At 47.0% G+C, this 21711-nt stretch overlaps 1 protein-coding gene across 3 annotated transcripts in view; it reads right to left on the bottom strand.

Moving 5' to 3' along the window:
- VANGL1 (VANGL planar cell polarity protein 1) overlaps window positions 1-21711 on the bottom strand; it is a 56035-nt gene that overhangs the window by 24037 nt on the left and 10287 nt on the right. For 2 of the 3 annotated variants that reach the window (XM_025361709.1, XM_025361715.1), the window contains exons 3-4: window positions 14290-14422; window positions 10116-10723 (exon numbers count right to left, since the gene is read on the bottom strand). In XM_025361709.1, coding sequence (XP_025217494.1) covers window positions 10116-10723; window positions 14290-14422 — 741 coding nt within the window. The remainder of the gene's footprint in view (window positions 1-10115; window positions 10724-14289; window positions 14423-21711) is intronic. The other variant, XM_025361717.1, reaches the window with a different exon arrangement.

The following is a 21711-nucleotide window of genomic DNA, read 5'->3' as shown; positions in this document are numbered from 1 at the left end:
AGTGTGAGCAGAAACAGGCTGGTATTAATCCTCCCAAACATCCACAATAGAGCAATGGGGTCAGTGTTCAGTCACAGGACAGCACAGCTTGGAGAAACCTGTAGTGGCAAATAGTGTCTCTCAAAATGTGCATCTACCCAGAACTTCAGAATGTGACCTTATTTGGACACAGGGTCTTTGCAGATGTTATGTTTAGTTAAGGTAGAGTCATTCTGGTATCCGTATAAGAAAAGAGGTGGCTAGGCCTCTTTGGCTCATGCCTGTAATCCCAGCACTTTGGGAGGCCGACAGAGGCAGATCACTTGAGGTCAAGAGTTCGAGACCAGCCTGACCAACAAGGTGAACTCCGTCTCTACTAAAAATACAAAAATAAGCTGGGTGTGGTGGCATGTGCCTATAATCCCAGCTACTAAGGAGGCTGAGGCAGGAGAATTGCTTGAACCTGGGAGGCAGAGGTTGCAGTGAGCTGAGATCGCACCAATGCATTCATGCCTGGGGGAAAGAGTAAGACTCTGTCTCAAAAAAAAAAAAAAACAAAAAAAAGAAGACATAACAGAGACCCACCCAGAGGAGGTCACGTGATGATGGGGGCAGAAACTGGAGTGACACAGCCGTAAACAAAGGAACATGAAGGGTTGCCAGCAGCCACCAGAAACTAGGAAGAGGCAAGGAAAGATTCCTCCCTAGGGCCTTTGCGGGGAGCATAGCTGTGCCAACACCTAGATTTTGTACTTTCTGAGAAGCAGAACTTTTAAGCCATCCAGTTTGTGCTACACTCTGTTACTTCAGCCTTAGGAAACTAATGTACTTGAACTTAGGGAAGGAAGGGTGGAGGCAGGTAAGTGGCAAGGCTGGTCAATGATAACTGAGGCTGCAGATGAATGCAAAGGTGAAAGCATGGGAGGAAGGAGGGTCAGTGGACAGGGACAACCAAAGGCGGCCAGTACTGAAGGCTGTCCAGGCACTAAGGCCACTCATTACCTACTTTTTAAGGTGTGCCTGCTCTGATGGCTGCATTTTAGGGCCCAAACCTAGGTCTTTGAGAAAATTCTAAAATGCAGAACCCCTAATACAAGTTGATTCAGCTTTCTGTGAAAACCTCCAGCTAGGGTGCAATAGCTGATGCTCTCAGTTTTACCCACCTGCTACTTCCCAGAAGAGTCCGTAAGAGCTAATCTATCTGGATGTATGGGCTTCACTGCTCCCCACACTTGGAGATAAATGACTTCAGTCTGACAGTCAGGACCATTTGTGGCAATATTTGTGTGAGTCCCAGAGAAGAGAATATAATTAGCCCCTGGACGCTGAACGCCACCGCCTTCACTGACAACCAGGCACATGAGTGTTTATATCTCCCCGCCCTTCTGCCTTTTAATTAAAATGTTTGTCTCACAGCTGCATTTGGGAAGTTAGCTTACACAAGTCCCATAGACAACAGGCAATGATCACCTTGGAACTTGAGAAGGACAAAGAGGGGCAAAAACTGGAATTAGCTCATGCTTACTAACAGGTCTCATAACGAAGGCCTGGACTTGGTTGGACTTTCAGGATAGAGGAGGAGGGCCACAGGTTTCTGCTTGAGGTCTTGAGACACAGGAGACTGCCCATTCTGCAAGGGGAAACAGATCAGAGGCTCTGTATGGCGGCTGAGGCCCGTGGGAAGGCTCTTCCTTGGGCCACCCGGATTCACTCGTGTCCCGGGCCTGCTGGTGCCTCAGGTACACAGAAGTTTCAGCAGCCGAATTCTCTGAACCAATATTTGAAGGCTGGAAAGCATGCCTGGCTTTTGCTTTGAAATTCAAGCTGTGGACAAGCCCTGCAGGGTATCTCCGCTGAAAGATGAACAAGCAGATGGGCAGCCTAGGATATCTAATCCCAGAGCGCCAAGGAAGTGGAATCAGCAGGACTTGGGAATCACAGAATGATCTCCAAAGTGCAGTGTGGGGGACACCCACAGCGCTTCTCCATGAGTCCCTAATAATACCAATAAAACTACACCCAGGGCATGCCTGGAGGACACCATTCTCTATCAACACTGGGAGGAGTTTGTGAGAACCAGAAGTAGCTAACAGCTCATGCAATGACCTGGTTCTTCTGGTCTCAGCAACTAAGCAATACAAGGTTGTTAACATGCACACCCCTCCTGGGCTTAACACCATGGCCCATGGCAGTTCTGAGTGCAGAGACACACTGCTGGTCTCCTGCTGAGCGGCTGAGATAGTTATGGCTGAAGCCCTCTGGCTGCCTTCCCCACAGCACAGAGATGCTGGCAGACCTCCACCACCGGGGCACCTAGGAGACACGCTTCCCTACAAGTGAGGGGCTTGGCTCTGCCACAGTCTGCCGGGGGAGCACGCAGCCCTGCTTGCAGGCCGCGGCACAAACCTCGCCACGCTGCCACTTCCTTGCACAGTCCAACCTGCACTGTGCCTCCCCTGCCTGGGATGGGAACTCTGCTCTCTCCACGTCTTAAATGACAGTGATGAATTACACCAAGATAAACAACAGAGCCATGGGGATCAAAGACAGCGGCCTGCTTAGGGCGCTCTAAGAAAAAGATTTAGATATGGACTCGAAACACCTCCACCCGACCCAGGATGCTGGACTGCCTAGTCTCTTCCTCGTGAGTACGCAGGAAGGAGCACACCATGAAGTCTGGAGTCTGAGGCTTCCGGCCTGCCCAAGTGGATCTTGGCTCCCCGAAACCCAGGCCGGAGCAGAGCCGAGTGGCAGCTTTGCAGCCGGGGAAAGGAGGCCGCAGGCTGTTTGCCCTCCTGAGCACTCGCGCCCCACCACTTTCACACTGTGTCAAGTCACACCCGGCCACTCGTGGTGAGTGTGGAGAATACGGGGCCTGGCCTGCAGCAAGAATCCTCCAGGGAAACCAACAGCACAGCATTCAGGGAGTATGACCCATCTCCCAGGGGCCGGGCTCCTAAGGAGACCATGAAAACCAGCTTCACCTTTGCCAGCTCCTTTCCCTGTGAGTCCTCTGGGCCTCGGCGCAAGGCTGTGGGCAGATGCCGTGCGAGGGAAGCCATCCCAGCTGTGGCCGCTGGCAGGAGGCAGCTGAGTAAACACAGGGCTTCAGTGTGCAGCACCTTACACTCTCATTAAAGCCACTTTTAACAGGCACCACAGCACCAAACCACAAACGGCAGCTCCACTCCTGCCTTCAAAATTCTCCCACAGCAAAATAAGGCCTGAGCAAAACCCTCCACACTCTATGTTTTAGCCCTTACTTGCTCTTGTCCTTTGCTTTGCTATGGAGTGGGGCTGAGGACTGGAAAAATATCTTTATTAAAAAGTAATTACAGGAGTACAAAAACACACATTTCTAAAAATGAGATGGCATATGAACCCACGATCGTAGTAACATGAGCCAAAACCACTGATGGTCATTTAAGAATTTTCCCAACGTTGCAGCCACTGGCTCTGGGCTCTTGGAGACCGTTGGTGCTCATCGTGAACACGGGATGGAGGGCGTGGCCCAGCATGAGAAACATGCCTACCAGTAATGTAATCACCGGCTTGGACATTACTTGACCCAGAATCACAAACATAGGATTTCAAAAGGAGCTGGAAATATCCTGGAATTACTGGAGTAACTTTAACCTCCCTAAGAGACTCTCCGTTTGTCACTTAAAACTGGAAAATCAAAGTGCAATCCAGAGAAGCAAGGCCCCCGTACAAGCTGGGAGGATGCCTGCATGAGCTGAAGAGAGGACAAGATGAGCTCTATTTCAACAGGTCAAAAGTCTCTGGGGTCAAAAGTCTCCAGTGTATGTAATATTCCTGTCTCAGCTCAGGCTGCTGTTATCAAAATGCCACAGACTAGGTAGCTTAAACAACATAAATTTATTTTCTTACAGTTCTGGAGGCTAGGGGTCCAAGATCAAGGCTCCAGCCAATGTGGTTCCTGTTGAAGGCTCTTTTCTGGGCTTACAGATGGCCACCTTCTTTCTGTGGCCTCAAACAGCCTTTTCTAAGGGTGTGTGCAGAGAGAGAGCAAGCTCTCTCATATCTGTTCTTGTAAGGACGCCAGTCCTATGGGATCAGGGCCCCACACTGACTACATTTAACCTCAATTACTTCCTTAGAGGCTCCATCTCCAAATATGCCACACTGGAGGTTAGGGCTTCCACATATGAATCTGGGGGGACTACAAACATTCAGTCCATAACACTTCCTTGAATATAATCACAACTGACAATGTGACAATCATAAACTTCCATTGCTTGAAAAGCAATCCAAGGATCATTTCTTCTAAAGGACAGGTGGTTCTGTGATTAGTTACTATGTCTTTGATTAAAAGATCTGTATTAGTCCATTTTTATGCTGCTGATAAAGATATACCTAAGACTGGGTAATTTATACAGAAAAAGAGGTTTAATGGACTCACAGTTCCACATGGCTGGGGAGGCCTCACAATCATAGCAGAAGGCAAAAGGCACATCTTACAGACAAGAAAGAAAATGAGAGCCACCTCTTATAAGGTTTCCTCTTATAAAACCATTAGCTCTTGTGAGACTTATTCACTACCACAAGAACAGTATGGGAGAAATCGCCCCTGTGATTCAATTAACTCCCACTGGGTCCCTCCCACAACATGTGGGAATTATGGGAGCTACAATTGAAGATGAGATTTGGGTGGGGACACAAAATCAAGGTCTATGGTCAGTGTCGATTTATAAGCTACTTTTTCTCAGTCTCCATGAATGAAGCATTTCTGACCCCAAAACTTTGACCCCGAAGCTTAAAAACCCAAACGGTTAAAACCTGCTGGCTGAATTAGGTAGAATGGAGCTTCAGAAATATAAATATCCTACAGAATGGGTCACTGTGGAAAGTTTCCCAGAGTGCTGAGTCATACCTGCTTTTGTGGTTTCTCTGTCTCCCTCCTTGTTGATGACTATCAGCCATCATTTTTCCTTGATGTTCATATACCTCCTTAAAGCAGTGCTTTTCCCTCTCAAAACATGTTACTTCTGGGCTTTTTAAGGTATAGAAATCAATAATTAAATTGGTTAGAACTATATGCCAAATAAGAATAAACAGACTCTGAGAAATAGAGTCCTAGGTGGTTGTGGGAGTCTGCGATATTGACCTTTACGCCCTAGTAGCCTCTGTCTTGTGTCGTCCTCTCCCCTTAAATGTGGGATAGGGCTGTGGCTTGCTTTCACCAAGAGAATGCAGTAGAAATAATACTGGGACAATTCCAGGCCCAGACCTTGAAAGGCCTGGGTGGGAGCTTCTGCTTTTGTGCTCCTGGGAGCCTTGAACTGCCATTTAAGAAGTCTAGCAACCTGGTGAGGAAACAACACGCAGAGGCCACGAGAAGGAGAGAATATATAGGAAAAGAAGGAGGACAGAATACACAGGAAAAGAAAGTCACCCTTGGCTGACTCATCGTGTGAGTATAATCACACAGGACCATGGGCAGGATCAGTTAAAGAACCTCCTGGCTGAGCCCAATCCATGCTGCAGAATTGTGAGAAATAGTGTATTGGTTGTTTTAAGCTACTAAGTGGTGGGGTAGTTGTTACACAACAATAGATAAAAGATATCTTCTTTGAGACATGTGAAGTATAGGAAGTTAAAACGGTCTGACCAAAGGCTCAAATCTACTGCTATGACTTTAAGGACCAAGCTTCGTCAACTGAGTGAATAAAATAACCAGTGGAGCTAAGGAATGGACCTCAGAGTGCAAGCCATCTTGACAATCCTCCACATTCGCTCTGTTCCAGCCCTAAGCTCTGTGTTAAGTGAAACACAATAATGTATACAAAAATAGCTGGCAATCAGGCTGGCACATGGGAAACACTCAAAAAATGCTTCTGGGTTTGTTCATGTGTTCCTAAAGCAGTGATGTGAACATGAACCTATCTATTCAGAGGTAGTATGGTGAAATGGGTAAGATCATTCTGGAAGCAGAGAGCCTGGGCTCAAATCCTGGATCCCATAATTACAAATGGGGCCTTAGACTTACCTGACTCTCCCATGCCTCAGTTTGCTCATCTGAAAAGGAGGCTGGCTACCAGAACCTACCTCACATGATTGTTGTGAAAACTGAGTTGCATGTTAAAAGATTAGAAGGTACGGCCGGGTGCAGTGGCTCATGCCTGTAATCCCAGTACTTTGGGAGGCTGAGGCGGGCAGATCACGAGGTCAGGAGATCAAGACCATCCTGGCTAACACGGTGAAATCCTGTCTCTACTAAAGAAACAGAAAAAATTAGCCGGGTGTGGTAGCGGGCACCTGTAGTCCCAGCTACTCAGGAGGCTGAGGCAGGAGAATGGTGTGAACCTGGGAGGCGGAGCTTGCACTGAGCCAAGATCATACCACTGCACTCCAGCCTGGGTGACAGAGTGAGACTCCATCCCCCACCCCCAAAAAAACCAAAGATTAGAAGGTACCTGTTTAATTGTTTATTGTTAAGGTTTTCTTTTTCTGTCTCTGTTGTTCTACCATTTCACATTCAACCAGTCAATTATACTAGTGTCTGCGCCAGTATTCACAGTATTTCCCTTCGGAGGTTTCAAAACTGAAAAATGGTTACGATAATTGAATGCCAATTTTTAGGCTCTTCTATTCTTCCGGGTTTCTCCTCAAATAAAATCATATCAAAAGTCATTAGTCTCTGGTAACATCCTGGAAAAGTTAGCAACTTATTGTGAGAACGGGGTCAAGAAAAGTGACGAGCAAGGTGTGTATGGAAAATGACAAAGCGACTGTGTGAGACACTAGGACACCGTAGAGAGTGCGGTGGGGTAAGGGGTGTGATGCACAGGAAGGTCCTGATTCCCTGTGACCTTGAGCAGGTCTCTGACCCTGGGGCTTGGGGACCTCAACTGTAAGAGAGGACACCTCTACCCCACCTGCTCTGACCTCTGACAGGGCAGCAAGGAGGGGCAAATGAGTCCAAACCTATGAAAAGCTTTTCGTAACTCCTAGGGCACTGGGCAGAGGATAGGAAGTATCTCAATCTATTTACGGTCTCTTACTTTCTGCAACAACTTTTTACATTTTTGAAAGTTTTCAAATAAGCCCAAAACTTCATTCCTGCCAACAAGCAGGGCCACAGCAAGTGCCTTTTATGAACTAACGAGAAGCCTATTTTCTTTAAGAAACTAAAGAGTAGACATTCTTTTTGACAATTCTCAAAAATAGCTCAGTCAATTCGATAAAATCATCTTTGAAAACATAAAAAAGAACTCACCATCACTTGGCACCTAAGCCCGATAGGTTGCTGCCACGGTGAAGGCTTTACATAAAGGGAGAGCCGACAGCCTGTGATTCTGCTAGGTCTGATGGAGACCTGCTATTCTGATTTCCGAGGCTTGCTTTGTCTATTCCCGCTCCCTCTTCCCTCCTGTCTGTTTCTACACTTTACAAAAGGCCTTAGAAGTTGTATTTCTGGCCTAGTAACTCTTCCAGCCACTGCTGGGTTCAGACCAGATTTAGCCCAAGGATCGGCGGGTGACCAGGCCCACACAATGCCAGGAGGAAAGGTGCCAAGCCTGCTCCAGCTCTGGCAGACTGGCTGTCACTTGGGCATCTGGCTCTCCCTGAGGGTTCCATTTGTCAGCAAAGATGTCGTTCTTTCCCCAGCCATTCTTTCCACCTCCTAACCCAGGCTCTCCACGAGAGGGACAAAGGGGGCCTTATTAAAGGCAGGGAGAGGAGGAAAACCAATGGCCCTAAAGAGAAGCTGAAAGGATGAGGCTGGGGACCACCTCAAAACGCTCTCCCCAGGGCAGATGGGCACTTGCCACCTTTCAGGTCTCCCTGGGGAGCTGGGGTGACTGACTTGAGTTTTTGAAAGCCTGGACAGTTGCTGGTCATGGTGAGAGCAAACTGAAAGGTTTGCAGCAAGCCTGGGAGCCATGCAGCACAATCAGTCCGGCTTCTCCCGTCCAGCTCTGCCCTGACCAGCAGAGTTGTGTGGTGAGAGGCGAGGGCTGTTGCTAATTACATTTTCTGAACACGCCACAGGCATACTTTCCCCAGGCTGTTTGGTTTGTCCCCTCTCCACCCCCACTCAGGTGCACTGTGCAGCTCAACCAGTCTTACAGGGAGGAGCAATGTGGGAGCCCATGGGGAGAAGTCAGTCCCACCACCCTGGATGACCTATGGTGAGAAGACGCCCTGCCCTTTCCCACCTACACAGGTGGAATTCACACCAACTAGGGCTGAGAGCCAAAAATCAAAACCACCACAGACCTCACTCCTGGCCAGTGTCTTGGCTACTTACATATAGAGCTCCAAGTATCACTCATCTCCACCGTGACCACAGCCGGATTTTTCTCTACTGCTTTAACTGCAGCAAAACCTGTTCTGAGACAGACTGTCTCCTGCTCGGCTTTATTGCTGCCACAATCTGAAATTCTCTGTCCTCCTGTGTTCCTATCACCTATACCCCAGGCCTGTTTCTGCACCTGCCCACCAGACAGCGGTGCACTGGTCTCTTTCCAAGTGACCGTGAGTGTCACAGGTGCTGAGATAGAGCTCTGAAGGCAGCCAGCCTGATGTGTGCGGGGCTCTGAACACAGTAGATGTTTAACACAAATCTGCTGCTCATTCCCCGACGCCAAACATGGGGAAAGAAAGCCTTCTGAGATGAATATGTGGCAAAGCGGTGACCTACTTGTCTTCAGAGCCCTACAGGCATCTGTGAAGGACTCAAAACCCCAGATTTCTGGTACACAGACATGTGACGTGGACACCAGTTTCCACCAAGGGTGGCAGCAACCTTGAATGCTAGATCACCCCATCCTCGTAGCACAAGCCAAGCCAGAGGAATGAAAGAGGGTACACACCAACATGAAGACGGTTTGGCAGCGTGGCCTGACTCCAAATACAGGCTGAGCCACCTCCCTGGAGCCCAGCCAAATCTATGACAAAGCCGATTGTTCTGATACCCACTAAGGTGTGTCCTTGCTGATTTTGGCTGCTCTGCCAGCTACATGATCACAGCAGTAATAGGTGCAATGAACTAAGTGCCTACCCTGCCCCAAGCAGGCTACACACATCAGCATATACTGCCTAAGGAGGCAGAGAGCCTGGGAGAGGGTAAAGGCTTTGAAGTCAGATGTCCCAGGCTCTGCATTCACCCAGAGACCATCTCAGTGCCAACTGTGTCCATGCCCCATGCCAGGCACTGAGAATGTCATGAGGTATAAGGGTGGCCCCTGGCCTCATTCATAGTCTGTGGAAGAAAACAGATGGAAAAATAGGCCACTAACCACAAAGTGAGAGATGCCATTATGGGAGCATTCACTCAGCCCTGGCCTCATGACATCTGAGTGAATCCTAAATGATGCTAGTCATATGTTTTTGTGCAATTACGTAAATTCCGTAAGCCCTAGTTTCTTCATCTGTGACACAGGGCTTATATAGACCTAGGTCACAGGGTTCTATGAAGACTAAATATACAATCTATATAAAGTGCTTATCTTGAAGTAAATAAAATGATGGTAATCACTCTTATTTAACCACAAAATAATGAGATTATGTGCAGAGATTTAAGTATGACAACCCATCTGACTTCTAACTTTTTCTCAGGCATACATTTTTAAAACACTCACGGCTCACACATTTGGTGTCTCTAAACTGCACCTGATTCTTTATTGGAGGGTCCCTAGGATGACCATATAATTTACTGCCCAAACCAGGCCTCTGAGGGTGGGGAAAAAAGGAACAATTCACGATTCCACTAGGACAGCATGGTAAATCAGATGTCACATTTTGGACAAAATGGAGCTGGTGGTCACTTTATCCATTGTCCATTGGCCAATTTCAGAGTCAAAGTAGGCAGCCATCACTATGCATCTCCTTTCTCCATCATTTTGGGGAGCTGCCAATAACTTTGAGAACAGACCCAGCAAAACCTCAACCCGGGTGAGAGCCAGCAACTGCTTCGCACCATCTAGAAGTCCAGAAACTCAATAAACACGGAAACCCTCCCCACCTTCGCATCTCCTCCCCAAACCAGAAAAGGGTCAGACTCTGGTCCTAGCTCTTGGCATCTGTCGCCGCCCCTCCCGTGCTAGACAGCAGCTGTCTCCCAGCAAGGCATCAGCCATCCTTTCTGCCTCCTGCATGTTGCCTCTTACCTCAGGTGTCCCAGGCTGTAGAAGCGGGACTCGCCGTCGGTGGAGCGGACCACCTGCAGCGTGAACATGGGCTGCAGCTGCCTGAGCTCCAGCAGGACGATGGCCAGGTAATGGATGAAGAGGAGGGCATCCACGAGGGAGACTGCATATTGCACAATGCCCTGGTAATTCCGGTCCCGAGAGTCCAAAATGCGGACCCCATAAAAAAGCCAATAGGAAACCACAAAGAGAAAGATGAGGACCAACAAAAGGGCACGAAACACAAACACCCGTGGCATGTCAGCTCTCCGCTTGCGGAAGAAAAGTGCCCAGGTCCCTATGAGCAGAATGAGGAGTTTGAATGCCACGGAGATAAAGAGCCCCTCACAAATTGTGCCACAAGGCTCCAGCTCATCCCTCCACAGGATCGGAGGTAAAAGGATGAAGGCGATAGGGGTGAGGAAAACTAGAAGTCCAAGAAAGGAGGCGACGGTGAGGCCCAGGTAGCGTTTGCAATCCAGCCCCACGCTGTCCTCCATGTCCTTGCTGATCCTGGCAATGTCCTCTTGGGATATGCTGTGCTCTGAGGTGCCTGTGATGGCCGTGGTGGTCTCTCCCCAGTTGTCATCCTGGTGGGGAGAAGACAGTGAGGATGGCACGATGCAGGTCATTTGTAAAAGCTACAAAGAGCAGTGAACATGCAGGGCCCGCCGCATCTACCCAGCCCTGTTCACAAAGGCTTCCAGAAAATGAAAGCTTAACTCTTTAAATATTAGAACTTTTTAACTCAAACAATTTTCATTGAAATTTTCAAACTGTATGCAGTATTTACCTTTTCAAACAGAGAAAACATAATGTGATCTTTCTGTCTGTTTGGGTGATCCATCGACATAACATTGATTATCACCCCCTGTGTTGAAAAGCCTTGAGAGGCTCTGAGGGCCTGGAGCTGTTTGCCCTGCAATGCGCAATCCAGGTGTTAGACGAATCTTGTGAGAGCTCATCTATAGAGAGAAACCTCCTGCATCTTCTTTCCAATCCACGCTGGGATATAAAGGCTCACGAAGTCCAACTTCTGGAGGTGGGAGTATTACTACACCCTGCAGCAGCCCAGAAGAGCAAAGGGCATAGCAAGGGAACTCACACCACTATACAAACCCAAGCTTACCTGCAGCTAGGACTCACATTTTACAATCTCCTTATGGGCCGGGCGCGGTGGCTCACACCTGTAATCCCAGAACTTTGGGAGGCCGAGGTGGGGAGATCACGAGGGCAGGAGATCGAGAGCATCCTGGCCAACATGGCGAAACCCTGTCTCTACTAAAATTACAAAAATTAGCTGGGCATGGTGGTGCGTGCCTGTAATCCCAGCTACTCGGGAGGCTGAGGCAGGAGAACTGCATGAACCCGGGAGTCAGAGGTTGCAGTGAGCTGAGATCGCGCCACTGTACTCCAGCCTGGGGGACAAGAGCAAGACTCCGTCTCAAAAAAAAAAAAAAAAAAAAACAACTGGCAATGATAATGGAGCAACAAGAGAGCAAGGTGCTGAAAAGACACGGGGGGCCAAAGAGGTTTTGCCTCAGAAATTCGTATGTATCCTCTCACTCAGAAAAAAAAAACGTCAGATGCAGTGGCAAAGTGGTGAAATTAGGACACCAACTTAGAAAAAGCTAGTTGAAGTTAGTAGCTAAATCAGCAAGACAGAGATCGCTCATAACCAAATAACCCCGAATCTAGTCATGACCAAAAAACATGATTTATGAAATGTATGGGCTATGGTAAGAAGTGGTGGTTAAGGTCTCAATCCTATGAACTAATAATCCTTCAACTTGGAAAGTTCGAAGTATCACATACACTGAGAGAAATTCCTATTTAAGACGATGGCCAGAAGCAGCCAGGACTGTCGAACATTGCTGGTGGAAGTGGACCATGGCACAGTGCCTCTGGAAAACCACTCTGGCGGTTTCATAGAAATTTAAATGCACACTTAACTATATGGCTCAGCAATTCCACTCTCAGGTTTTCTCCAAAAATTAATAAAAATGTACATCCAGCCAGGTGCGGTGGCTCACGCCTGTAATCCTAGCACTTTGGGAGGCCAAGGCAGGCAAATCACCTGAGGTCAGGAGTTTGAGACCAGCCTGGCTAACATGGTGAAAGCCCGTCTCTCCTAAAAATACAACAATTAGCTGGGCTTGGGGGCACGTGCCTGTAATCCTGGCTATTTGGGAGGCTGAGGCAGGAGAATCGCTTGAACCCGGGAGGTGGAGGCTGCAGTGAGCTGAGATCATGCCACTGCACTCCAGCCTGGGCAACAGAGAAAGACTCTGTCTCAAAAAACAAACCAACCAACCAACAAACAAAAACCCAAATGTCCATTCACTAGGAGAATGGACAACAAATTGTGGTAGACTGACACAATGGAATACTACTCAGCAAAAGTAAAAAGAATAAGCTGTTGAAACATACCAAAATATGGATAAATCTCAAAATCATTACGCTGAGTGGGGCGGGTTGGGGGGCAGGGGTGGACCATATGATTCTAATTATATTAAATTCAAAAACAGGCAAAATTAAACTATAGTGATAGAAATCAACACAGCGGTTGCCTTGGAGAGGTGAGGGTGGGGCAGAGGTTGACTAGGAAGGGCACAAGAGAGTTTCCTGGGGTGCACATGCATGCCTAAAAAATGCAGATGTATAAAGGATCCTGTTAAGCTTGAGGTTCTTAGAAGAAAAAGCACCTAAGATGCTTTCATCAAAACCCCTAGATATTCAATAAAGAAACTGAGGCCTACAAAGGCTGTGACTGCTCAAGGTAACGGAGCTACTAAAAAATACAGCCTCCAAACACCCATCTCAATGGTTTTCACACCAGATCATCCTTGGGCAACACCAATAGCTTCCCAAAGTAGTTCTCAGATATGAGGTGCAGAGGAGATGCAGAGAAAGAAGAGCCTTTGTTGTAGGCCACCGGCACCTCTGAACCCACATCCAGGAGGAAACTGACCCCCTCATGCACTCCAGGGTGATCCAGTCCTAGGATTGGCCCCACCCAACCATCAGCCATCCCAGAGCCAAGACAGGCAGCACTAAATGCATTTGCTCATTGCTCAGTGAACCCCACGTTCAACCCACAACTGGAGCTTTGAGTCCCAAGAACACCTTGTGTACTCTGAGGAATTCCAGTTCCAGTGCACCTATCTGATTATAAATGCTTACCTGTGTGTATGCACAGGTATGTACAGATGTATGCTTATCTATAGTCCTGTATCTGTCTTTACAGCTGTGTATCATACATTGCTTTGTTTATGAGGGGCAAGGCTGGACATGTGTATATATACTTCAGGATGTGCAGAGGGTGTGCAAACATGTCTCTGTGTATAGCTCAGATATTTATTTAAATCAGGTGGGCTGCCAGACAGTTGGAACCTGGAGAAGAACCCACTCAATGGTTTAAAAAATTAATAAAGTGTCAGTATTTCAAAAATACTATAAAGTTAGGATTTCACATAAAATCTGGATTTGCAGCTTTTCTCAAACACTGAATCCCTGAATTCCTGAGCAACAGTAGGTGTCTGGAGCTGCAGGGCTACTGTTTCCTTTACAGAGGCAATGCATTCTCCAGTTAGCCACAGGCTCCTTCACACCACACTACAGCACTCACACGGATGCACTGCACAGACTGCTGTTAACCCAAAGCTTGTTTGATATATTTTTGCCCCCTCTTTTTGATCCAGGGCCTCCTTAATTAACTTACGTTTCTCTACCAGGCATCTGAGTGTGCGGCCTCTGATTTACTGCACAGCTCTAGTAGTAATGGTCAGTCTGGGCTGTCCCACGTTTTTCAAACTTCTTCTTAGGGTTTCTGAGTTTCCTTCTCCCTCTTACACTGTTCCATTGTGAAATGAGCAGTGAGAGACTTCAGCTTTTCCCTTCCCTACCCTGTCATCAACCTTGCTGATTTCTTTTCCACATCGTGCAAAGCAGGCCAACCAATCACACTTCAGAAGAATCCCCAAGCTACCAAAGGGCAGGACAGGCTGTCCTCAGACCAAAAAGAGACCACGGGACATAGATAAATTAGCATGCTAGAAAAATAAAGACAAAAACCCAAGAGAACCTAAGGAAAACATTTACAGAAAGGAGTCTTGGTCAAGTGGCAGTGTGCTTAGAGACTACCTTTGATCCTTACCTGAACTTCCTCTGTCCGAGCAGAATCATTTCCCAACAGGGGCTCTCCAGTGGGAGGCTGAATGGTGACAGACTTTTCTGACCCTCTGCCATCTTTATTCCGGGGCGACTTATGTCTCTCTCTAGTTCTCTCCCTGAAAAACAACAACGAGCTAGCACATTTATGCCATGTTAATTAACTCTCTCGGTTTATCAAAATGTAAGTATCATTTTGAATTTAGGAAAGTTCTACACACACATGCACACACACACACCCGCACACACTGCATCAAAACCCACCCATCTTCACCACACTTCAAGGGGTGCATTGATGTTTACTCCCTACTTAATATTTTCTTTCTGCCATCCCAAGACCCAAAACACTCTTCTTGCATTGCCATAAAGAAATGCCTGACACTTTCATAAAGAAATGAGGTTTAACTGGCTCACGGTCCTGCAGACTTTACAGGAAGCATGGTACTGACATCTGCTTGGCTTCTAGAGAGGCCTCAGGAAGCTTACAGTCATGGCAGAAGGCGAAGTGGGAGCAGGCACATCACATGGTGAAAGCGGGAGCAAGAGAGAGAGTTGGGAGAGGAGGCACGACACACTTGTAAACAACCACCTGTCACTCTTCCTCTATCAACAGTGATATTTTTTCAAAGCCTAAAATTGTAATGTTAGGATTTATGTAGCTAGTTACACTTTATTGTAATAATTACTGATTTGATTTGGTTAAAATTTGCCTTAACCAATTTTCTAGGGCTTTTAAAATTGGGACAACACTGTAGGATATCTAAGCTTTGGTATGTCCAAAAAAATCTGGGACAATTTTCATCCTTCACCTTTGGACAGGAGAAGAAAGGAAATTCAAAGTCACTACAAAGAACTGTTTACTTCTCATTCTTACAGGTTCAAAACTAAGTCATTCCCATAGGTTCTAGCTGAACTTGAAGACATCCATAGAAACAAACAAGCTAGGACAAAAGGCCAAAGACACCAAGAGGGGTGGAGGGTGTGTGTGTGTGAGTGCGTGTGTGTGTGTGTATGTGTGTGTGTGTACACGGGGAGGGTTTCAGGCCTCCTGAGGAAAGCAGGCTGCTGCATCATTTTACCCCACAGGAACTTCCTGGGTGGTCTCCAGCATGATTGTAAGAACCCTGCCTGGGGGTCATTCATGAAATTCCAAAAGGAACCAATCATTGTGGCCAAGCCCAGGTCACAACCTGGGCAATAACCACTTACGGGAACTGGCACTCCTCCTCCCGTTGCCAACAGGAAACCCAGAAGCCCCCACTTCAGGAGCCCCTCAAGGGTCAGTGAGTTCCCTCAGCCTCCTGCCCCCACAGCCACCTTGACATCAGCCCTCCTTCCTACAACCACTCGCCGTCGTCATTCCCAAGGTCTCCCAGGCAGGACAGAAGCAAATTTTGGAGACAAACAGATCTTGGTTTTGCCCTACCAGATGTGTGATCTTGCACAAGTTACTCAATCTCTGAAAACCTCAGCTTCCTTATGTATGTAATGGTGACAACGACAACATCACATAATGTAAGCAGTGCTCAGTACAAGGATGTGGAGTAAGTGCTAATGCAGAGTGGCTGTGATTGCTATTACTATTAGCCAATGTCAAAGAACGGTGTCTTGACTTAGTGACGCAGAGTGTGTATACCTTGGAGAAAGAGATGTAAATGGAACTATTAACACACAACCCATCTTCTGTTAACCTACTACTTAGCTTAAGAAAACGTAGATTTCTTGTCAAACTTCTACCTTATCATTATCTCCCTGGGATAAGCATTGACTGATTCCTTCAAAGAGCCAGGAGGCTCCCATGCCAAGGGAATCTTTCAGTGACAACAATTCTATTCCTAGAACATAACTTATAATTACAGTCTGTTGCTGAAATAGTTTGGATAGTTGTCCCTACCCAAATCTCGTGTTGAACTGTAACCCCCAATGCTGGAGGTGGGGCCTGGTGAGAGGTGTCTGGATCATGGGGACAGATCCCTCATGGCTTGGTGCTATCTTCACGACAGCGAGTGAGTTCTTGGGAGATCTGGTTGTTTAAAAGTGTGCTGCACCTCCTCTCCCAACTCCCTCTCTTGCTCCCGCTTTCACCATGTGATGTGCCTGCTCCCACTTAGCCTTCTGCCATGACTGTAAGCTTCCTGAGGCCTCTCTAGAAGCCAAGCAGATGTCAGTACTATGCTTCCTGTAAAGCCCGCAGGACCGTGAGCCAGTTAAACCTCATTTCTTTATGAAGGTGTCAGGTATTTCTTTATGGCAATGCAAGGAGAGACTAATACAACCGCAAAGTTAGATTCTAAAAATAGAGGTGTTCTGGTCAACTCAGGTGTTTTATTTTAACAAGGCAGCTAGGGAAACAGCCAAATAAGCAGAGAATTTGGTTGTTTACCCAGAGATGCATCTAACAATGCCAATTACCTGACATCCTACCCCAATTTATAGAATACTTTGCTGAATGCTTCACTATATTTCATTCAATCCTAATTATAATCCTATGAAGCCAGTATTATTGTCTTCATTTCACAGACAAGGAAACTGTGGCTCACAGAGTTCAAGTTACTTCTCAAAGTAGTATTATAGTCAGTGGCAGACCTGAATTCAGGTCTGTTGCTACCACTTCTATTCACACCCACTATGGTGCACCGTGCTGAAGAGCAACTGGAAGATTTCATGGCATAAATATTCTTCAAATCATTCTCACACCCTTATACTTTAAAACTATTAGAGCTATGAAATATGCCTTTGAAGCTATTGCTAGGAGTAACAATTGGACCTTAGATAGCACAAAGCTGTGTGCCCAACACTCTGGGCTGTCAAAAACAATCACTTCAAAAGGCACCCACTGTGAGAAACCATAAACAATTTGGGAGAGACTTCCCCCGTGTTTAGTCGGTTTCAGAACTAAACTCAGAATAGGTCTAGAACTGCTGCTCCACCAGCCCCGCCACCGGCCAGATGGACAATGCCCCTCTTCTATCTTAATCCGCTTCCATTTTCCCCAACTGCTCTCACATTTATCACTCTCTCGGCCACCAGCCAAGTCACATGCTCACCTAACCCATCTATCTATTCACTAGTCCCATGGGTCAAATCTTGTGACAGCACAAATTCCACTGGAAATCAAAATTCTTTCATTGAGTGCCAATTCCCGGAGCCTGCACCCTACCAGGGCAGAAAGCAGGTGGGGAGCCACCCAGAGGTGAAAACAGCCTCTGTTGCCAGCCAGGGTTCCTATCACCAGCCCTCCCAGCCTGGCTCTTAAAAGGCCCAGGAGCACCCAAATGTGAAACAACTGTTTAACAATTCCCCTGATAACATCGGAGGGAAACCAGAGAAGAACCTGTCATCTGATAACCCAAGGAAGGTTTCTCATCCTCCAGAGCCCAAAACCCTAACCAGTGTGTCTTAAACTTTAAAAACTTCTTAAACTTAAAAAACGCTACAGAAAAACTACCCTGGGTATGGACTCAAGTGCAGATTTGTTGACCCCACTCTCAAATAATTTTCTGGAAGGGAGACAACAGAAATCAAAAATTTCCCCAGCATCCCAGGTGACTGCAGGTGGTAAAGGAAACTTGCCCCAAGATTCTCTTCCCCGAATGCTCCTGGGAGGAGGTTGCTGAGTGACTGCTTGGAAGTCTGCTTCTTTGTGAAACGCCCTGTATGTAACAGGGGCTTGATAATGGGAGCCATGAGTGTAATGCTCAGCTGCACAATGTTATAATACACGGCACTGCTTTATTAAAATAGTATGAAGTGGATGAAGTTGGGAGAAAGGTTCGGAACAGTGTGCAGTCATGACTGAGGGATACCCTGAGCCAAGAGCCTTCCACTCACTGTCAAGTGAGAGTTGAAGGTGAGGCACTTCCTGTCAGCTCAACACTAGCACTGCGCCAGGTACTGGTCATGCTACCAACGGAGCAGGACCTGCCATATGGCTTTTATTAGAAAAAAATTATTAGGAAATTAGAAAAACTTTATCAGAAATCACTGGTCCCAAATTACTGCTCTAAGAAGGTCTCTGAGCCAAGCCAGGACTTCATAGTCACACTCTACAAAAATCCTGGCATTCAGTGCCTTCCTGTCTGCAGAACTGCAGGTCACAGTGCGGCCACCTCACTGTAATAGGTACTCAAAGGCTCATCCCTGTAGCTCCAGATGCTACAACTCCAGGGAAAACCTATGGCTGCCAAGCGTTGTCTGGGAGAGGGTTCCCCATTGATGAAGACAATCCGTTCACAGCGTCTAAGAGTACGGAAATGGGAGACCACGGGAGTAAACAGACTGCCAAGCCACAGGGGGAGGGGTGTTACAAACACATGTACACGTGTGTTTTTCCAACTCTGCCTCAGTGGTCTGGATCACCTCTGTGCCTTTGCTGGGCGGCTGTGTCAGCTGCGAGAGTTTTTCTTTGTATCTTTATTTCTGAATCTGTCTCCACGCAACATCTGCCTGTAGGAGTAAAGATAAGTATATCTGTGCGTGTTGTGTGAGGGGCAGGAAGAGCAAGTGGTGGCATGCAGGCAGCCCGGGCATGTGTCTGCACCGCACGTGTGTGAGCAAATGTGTCTGTTTAGGTAGTTCTAGAGCTAAGCCCTTGGGGGTTGCTGTCACCCTCCTCGTTCCAGCTAGAACCCCTGTAATTCTCACTGTTCCCACTTACAGTCAGCATTTCCTGGGAAGATTATTTAGTCCTGTTTCTGTTGTTTGCCTATTTCTATTTGGGGAAAGCTGGCCCCACCGGTTACTCCTCCCTTTCCTTCTCTCCCACAACCCACGACCTGTCCATTCTCTCTGCTGGCTGCTGGGGCCCGGCTGGCTGCTTCCTCTTGGCTATGGCGGGGGTAAGAGGGCTGGGCCCTGGGCACACAGACTCTGAAGCAGCCCTGGAACAAAAGCACCAATTCCTCCACTGCCCTGGCGGCCCTCTTTTTGTGCATTTTAGCACATTCGTCACATGAGTCACCCTTCATTTCCCTTTCCAAAAGTAGCATTTCCCTTCTAAAGAAACAAGGTGGGCCCAAAATCTGCTGAGGGCACCTACTAACTTTGGAATTTTAGGCAAATAACGCTGCCCTCTGTGCCTCGATTTCAACACCTGTAAAATGGGGCTACAACCTCCCGCCATTCTAGCACTGCTGTGAGAATAGGAGATAATGGCTATGAGGGAGGGGCCGAGCAGACACCCCCACAGCAGTTAACGTGACTGGCAGCTGCTGTGTTTAAATCAGGGAACTTGTGCTCCAAACCCAAAGGTTAGGTGGGGTCAGCAAGAGTCCACACCATTCTCCCAGCAAGTTAACTGGACACCCTCTGGAGACTGCAGGCATCGCAAAACCAGGCCACTGACCTCTTCGTGAGAAAAGAGTCACTTGTCATCTGCTTGGAACCTGGCCAGCCTTCTAAGATGATCATGGTATAATCAGGCATATCAAGTTTGGTGCACTTCATTATTCCTCCCTGAGTGGGAGTCTGACTAAAATTACTAAAGAGCATGGTCCCACCACTCCCCCGGCCAGCCCCAACCTGCCTCTTACCCTTCCATTCAAGTTCCCAACAAACCTCTGAGCAGGGCAGCCTTCACAGGAACACTCCTGGGACAAAACACCCTCGGCTGGGCCTGGGGCCTGGGGCCTGCTCTCATGCCTGTGGAGGGCAACCCTCCTGCTTAACATTCTTTAGGCCCCAGCAAAGTACACCACAGCCCATGCTCCCTAGGGATGGTATCCCTTGCCCCATAGTTGCTGTGCCCTATGCTGCTGTCAGTTGGAGAATCCACCACTCATAGGTGGTAGTGGTGTTTTTTAAAGAACCCATGGAGTGCACCTACAAATCTCTAATGCTCATCTCCTCTGTCAGAGCTTTTCTCAGAGTAGATATCCAGGAACATTTTTTGAATAATTGATTAAAAGTCTCAGCTTGTATTAACATTTGCCAAGTACTTTCCATATGGGTCCAAGAATACATTAAAAATTCTGCGTGTTGTTTTAATTGGAAGTTACAGTCTCTTAAAGTTACTACAAGGGCATTGGAATATCAATTTCTGGAGGCCCCAAGAGGCCTAAGGAAATAGCAGAGCGTAGCAATGGGCCCTGAAGCGTGAAAGTCAGAACTTGAGTGTAGACAAAAGAGGCCAGAGATGGTTCCCACAAAGGATACTGCAAGCCAACCTCCTTTATTCATCCCCAAGCACCCAGGGAATCCCAAATTCCTACTTCTGTCATTGTGGTGTGGATGAGGGAAGCTTGGTATTGACAAGGGAATTGTTAGGGCTAAAAAAACTGGTATTTTAAAACAGGTGTTTCCGGCATTTCATAACTAAATCTGATAAGTTTACCCACCAGCTGAAATGTGTGATTTAATTCTTGTGGCCAGAGGGCTTCTGACTGGCTCAGGAGCTGGGCTCTGCCATGTTACCACAGGCCCCATAAAGCAGCACCTGCCCCGAGCTCCTTCTGTTTCTCATCCTTATTTGAAAGCCTTACCTGGACTCCAGCACAAGCTCACTGACATGTTTTCCTCAAATTTTTATAAGAGCAATACATAAAAATTTAGAAAACAATTAAAGTTAAAAAGAAAATACCACCATAGTCCTATACTCAGAGACAGACATAGTCACCATGTGAATACTCATCATATGTATATGTAACTATTATAGCATACAACATTTTGAATCCTGTTTCTTATAACATGGTCTCATGAACATTTTCTCACGTCATCAAATATCTTTGAGAACCTTTCCTTTATATTCTGTTCCATTCATTTCTAAAAATTACAAAATATACAGTTGTAAAAAAACTGAACAAGTACAAAAAGAAAAAGGAAAGTTCCCATCAGTCTCCAGCTTCTGCCGAGCCTCCCCCTGTGGATGACCACTCCTAGCAGTTTGGAGTATACCCTCCCAAACCTTTTTCTATGTGAGTAATCCAGATGGGCTTGTAAATCATTAGATATATGTAGCTCGCTGCTGTTTTACAGAACAAAATCTCACTCTGCATTTGGCTGCTTGTATGGGGAAGAGCTCAGTCAGGGAAAAACTACTACAATCACTATTCCCAAGCCAGTGCAGAGCTGGGCCTTTGGGCTGGGGCCAGTTGGTACCCTGGAACATAGTGCTAAAATGCCAAGGCCATAACAGTATTAATCTAGCCACTGGTGGGTGACCTCCAACCTGTACTGCATTACATGCTTTACAAGCATAATCTCATTTAATCCTCTCAACAGCCCTATAGGAGAGGACTGCTGTACCCATTTCACAGATGAGGATGCTAAGTAAATGGCAGCACTGCAATTTCACCAAGTACAATTCTAACTGGTACAGTACCACCTATCTGTTCACTGATTTCTTTATTCATTCATTTGCTCTTCTACTTAGCAAACATTCTACAGGTCAGTAACACAGCAGGTCCTAAGA

This window comes from Theropithecus gelada, chromosome 1, assembly GCF_003255815.1.
Source record: "Theropithecus gelada isolate Dixy chromosome 1, Tgel_1.0, whole genome shotgun sequence".
Lineage (NCBI taxonomy): Eukaryota > Metazoa > Chordata > Mammalia > Primates > Cercopithecidae > Theropithecus > Theropithecus gelada.
Note: the sequence above shows the minus strand (reverse complement) of the source record. Positions and strands in the feature narration are given on the sequence as shown.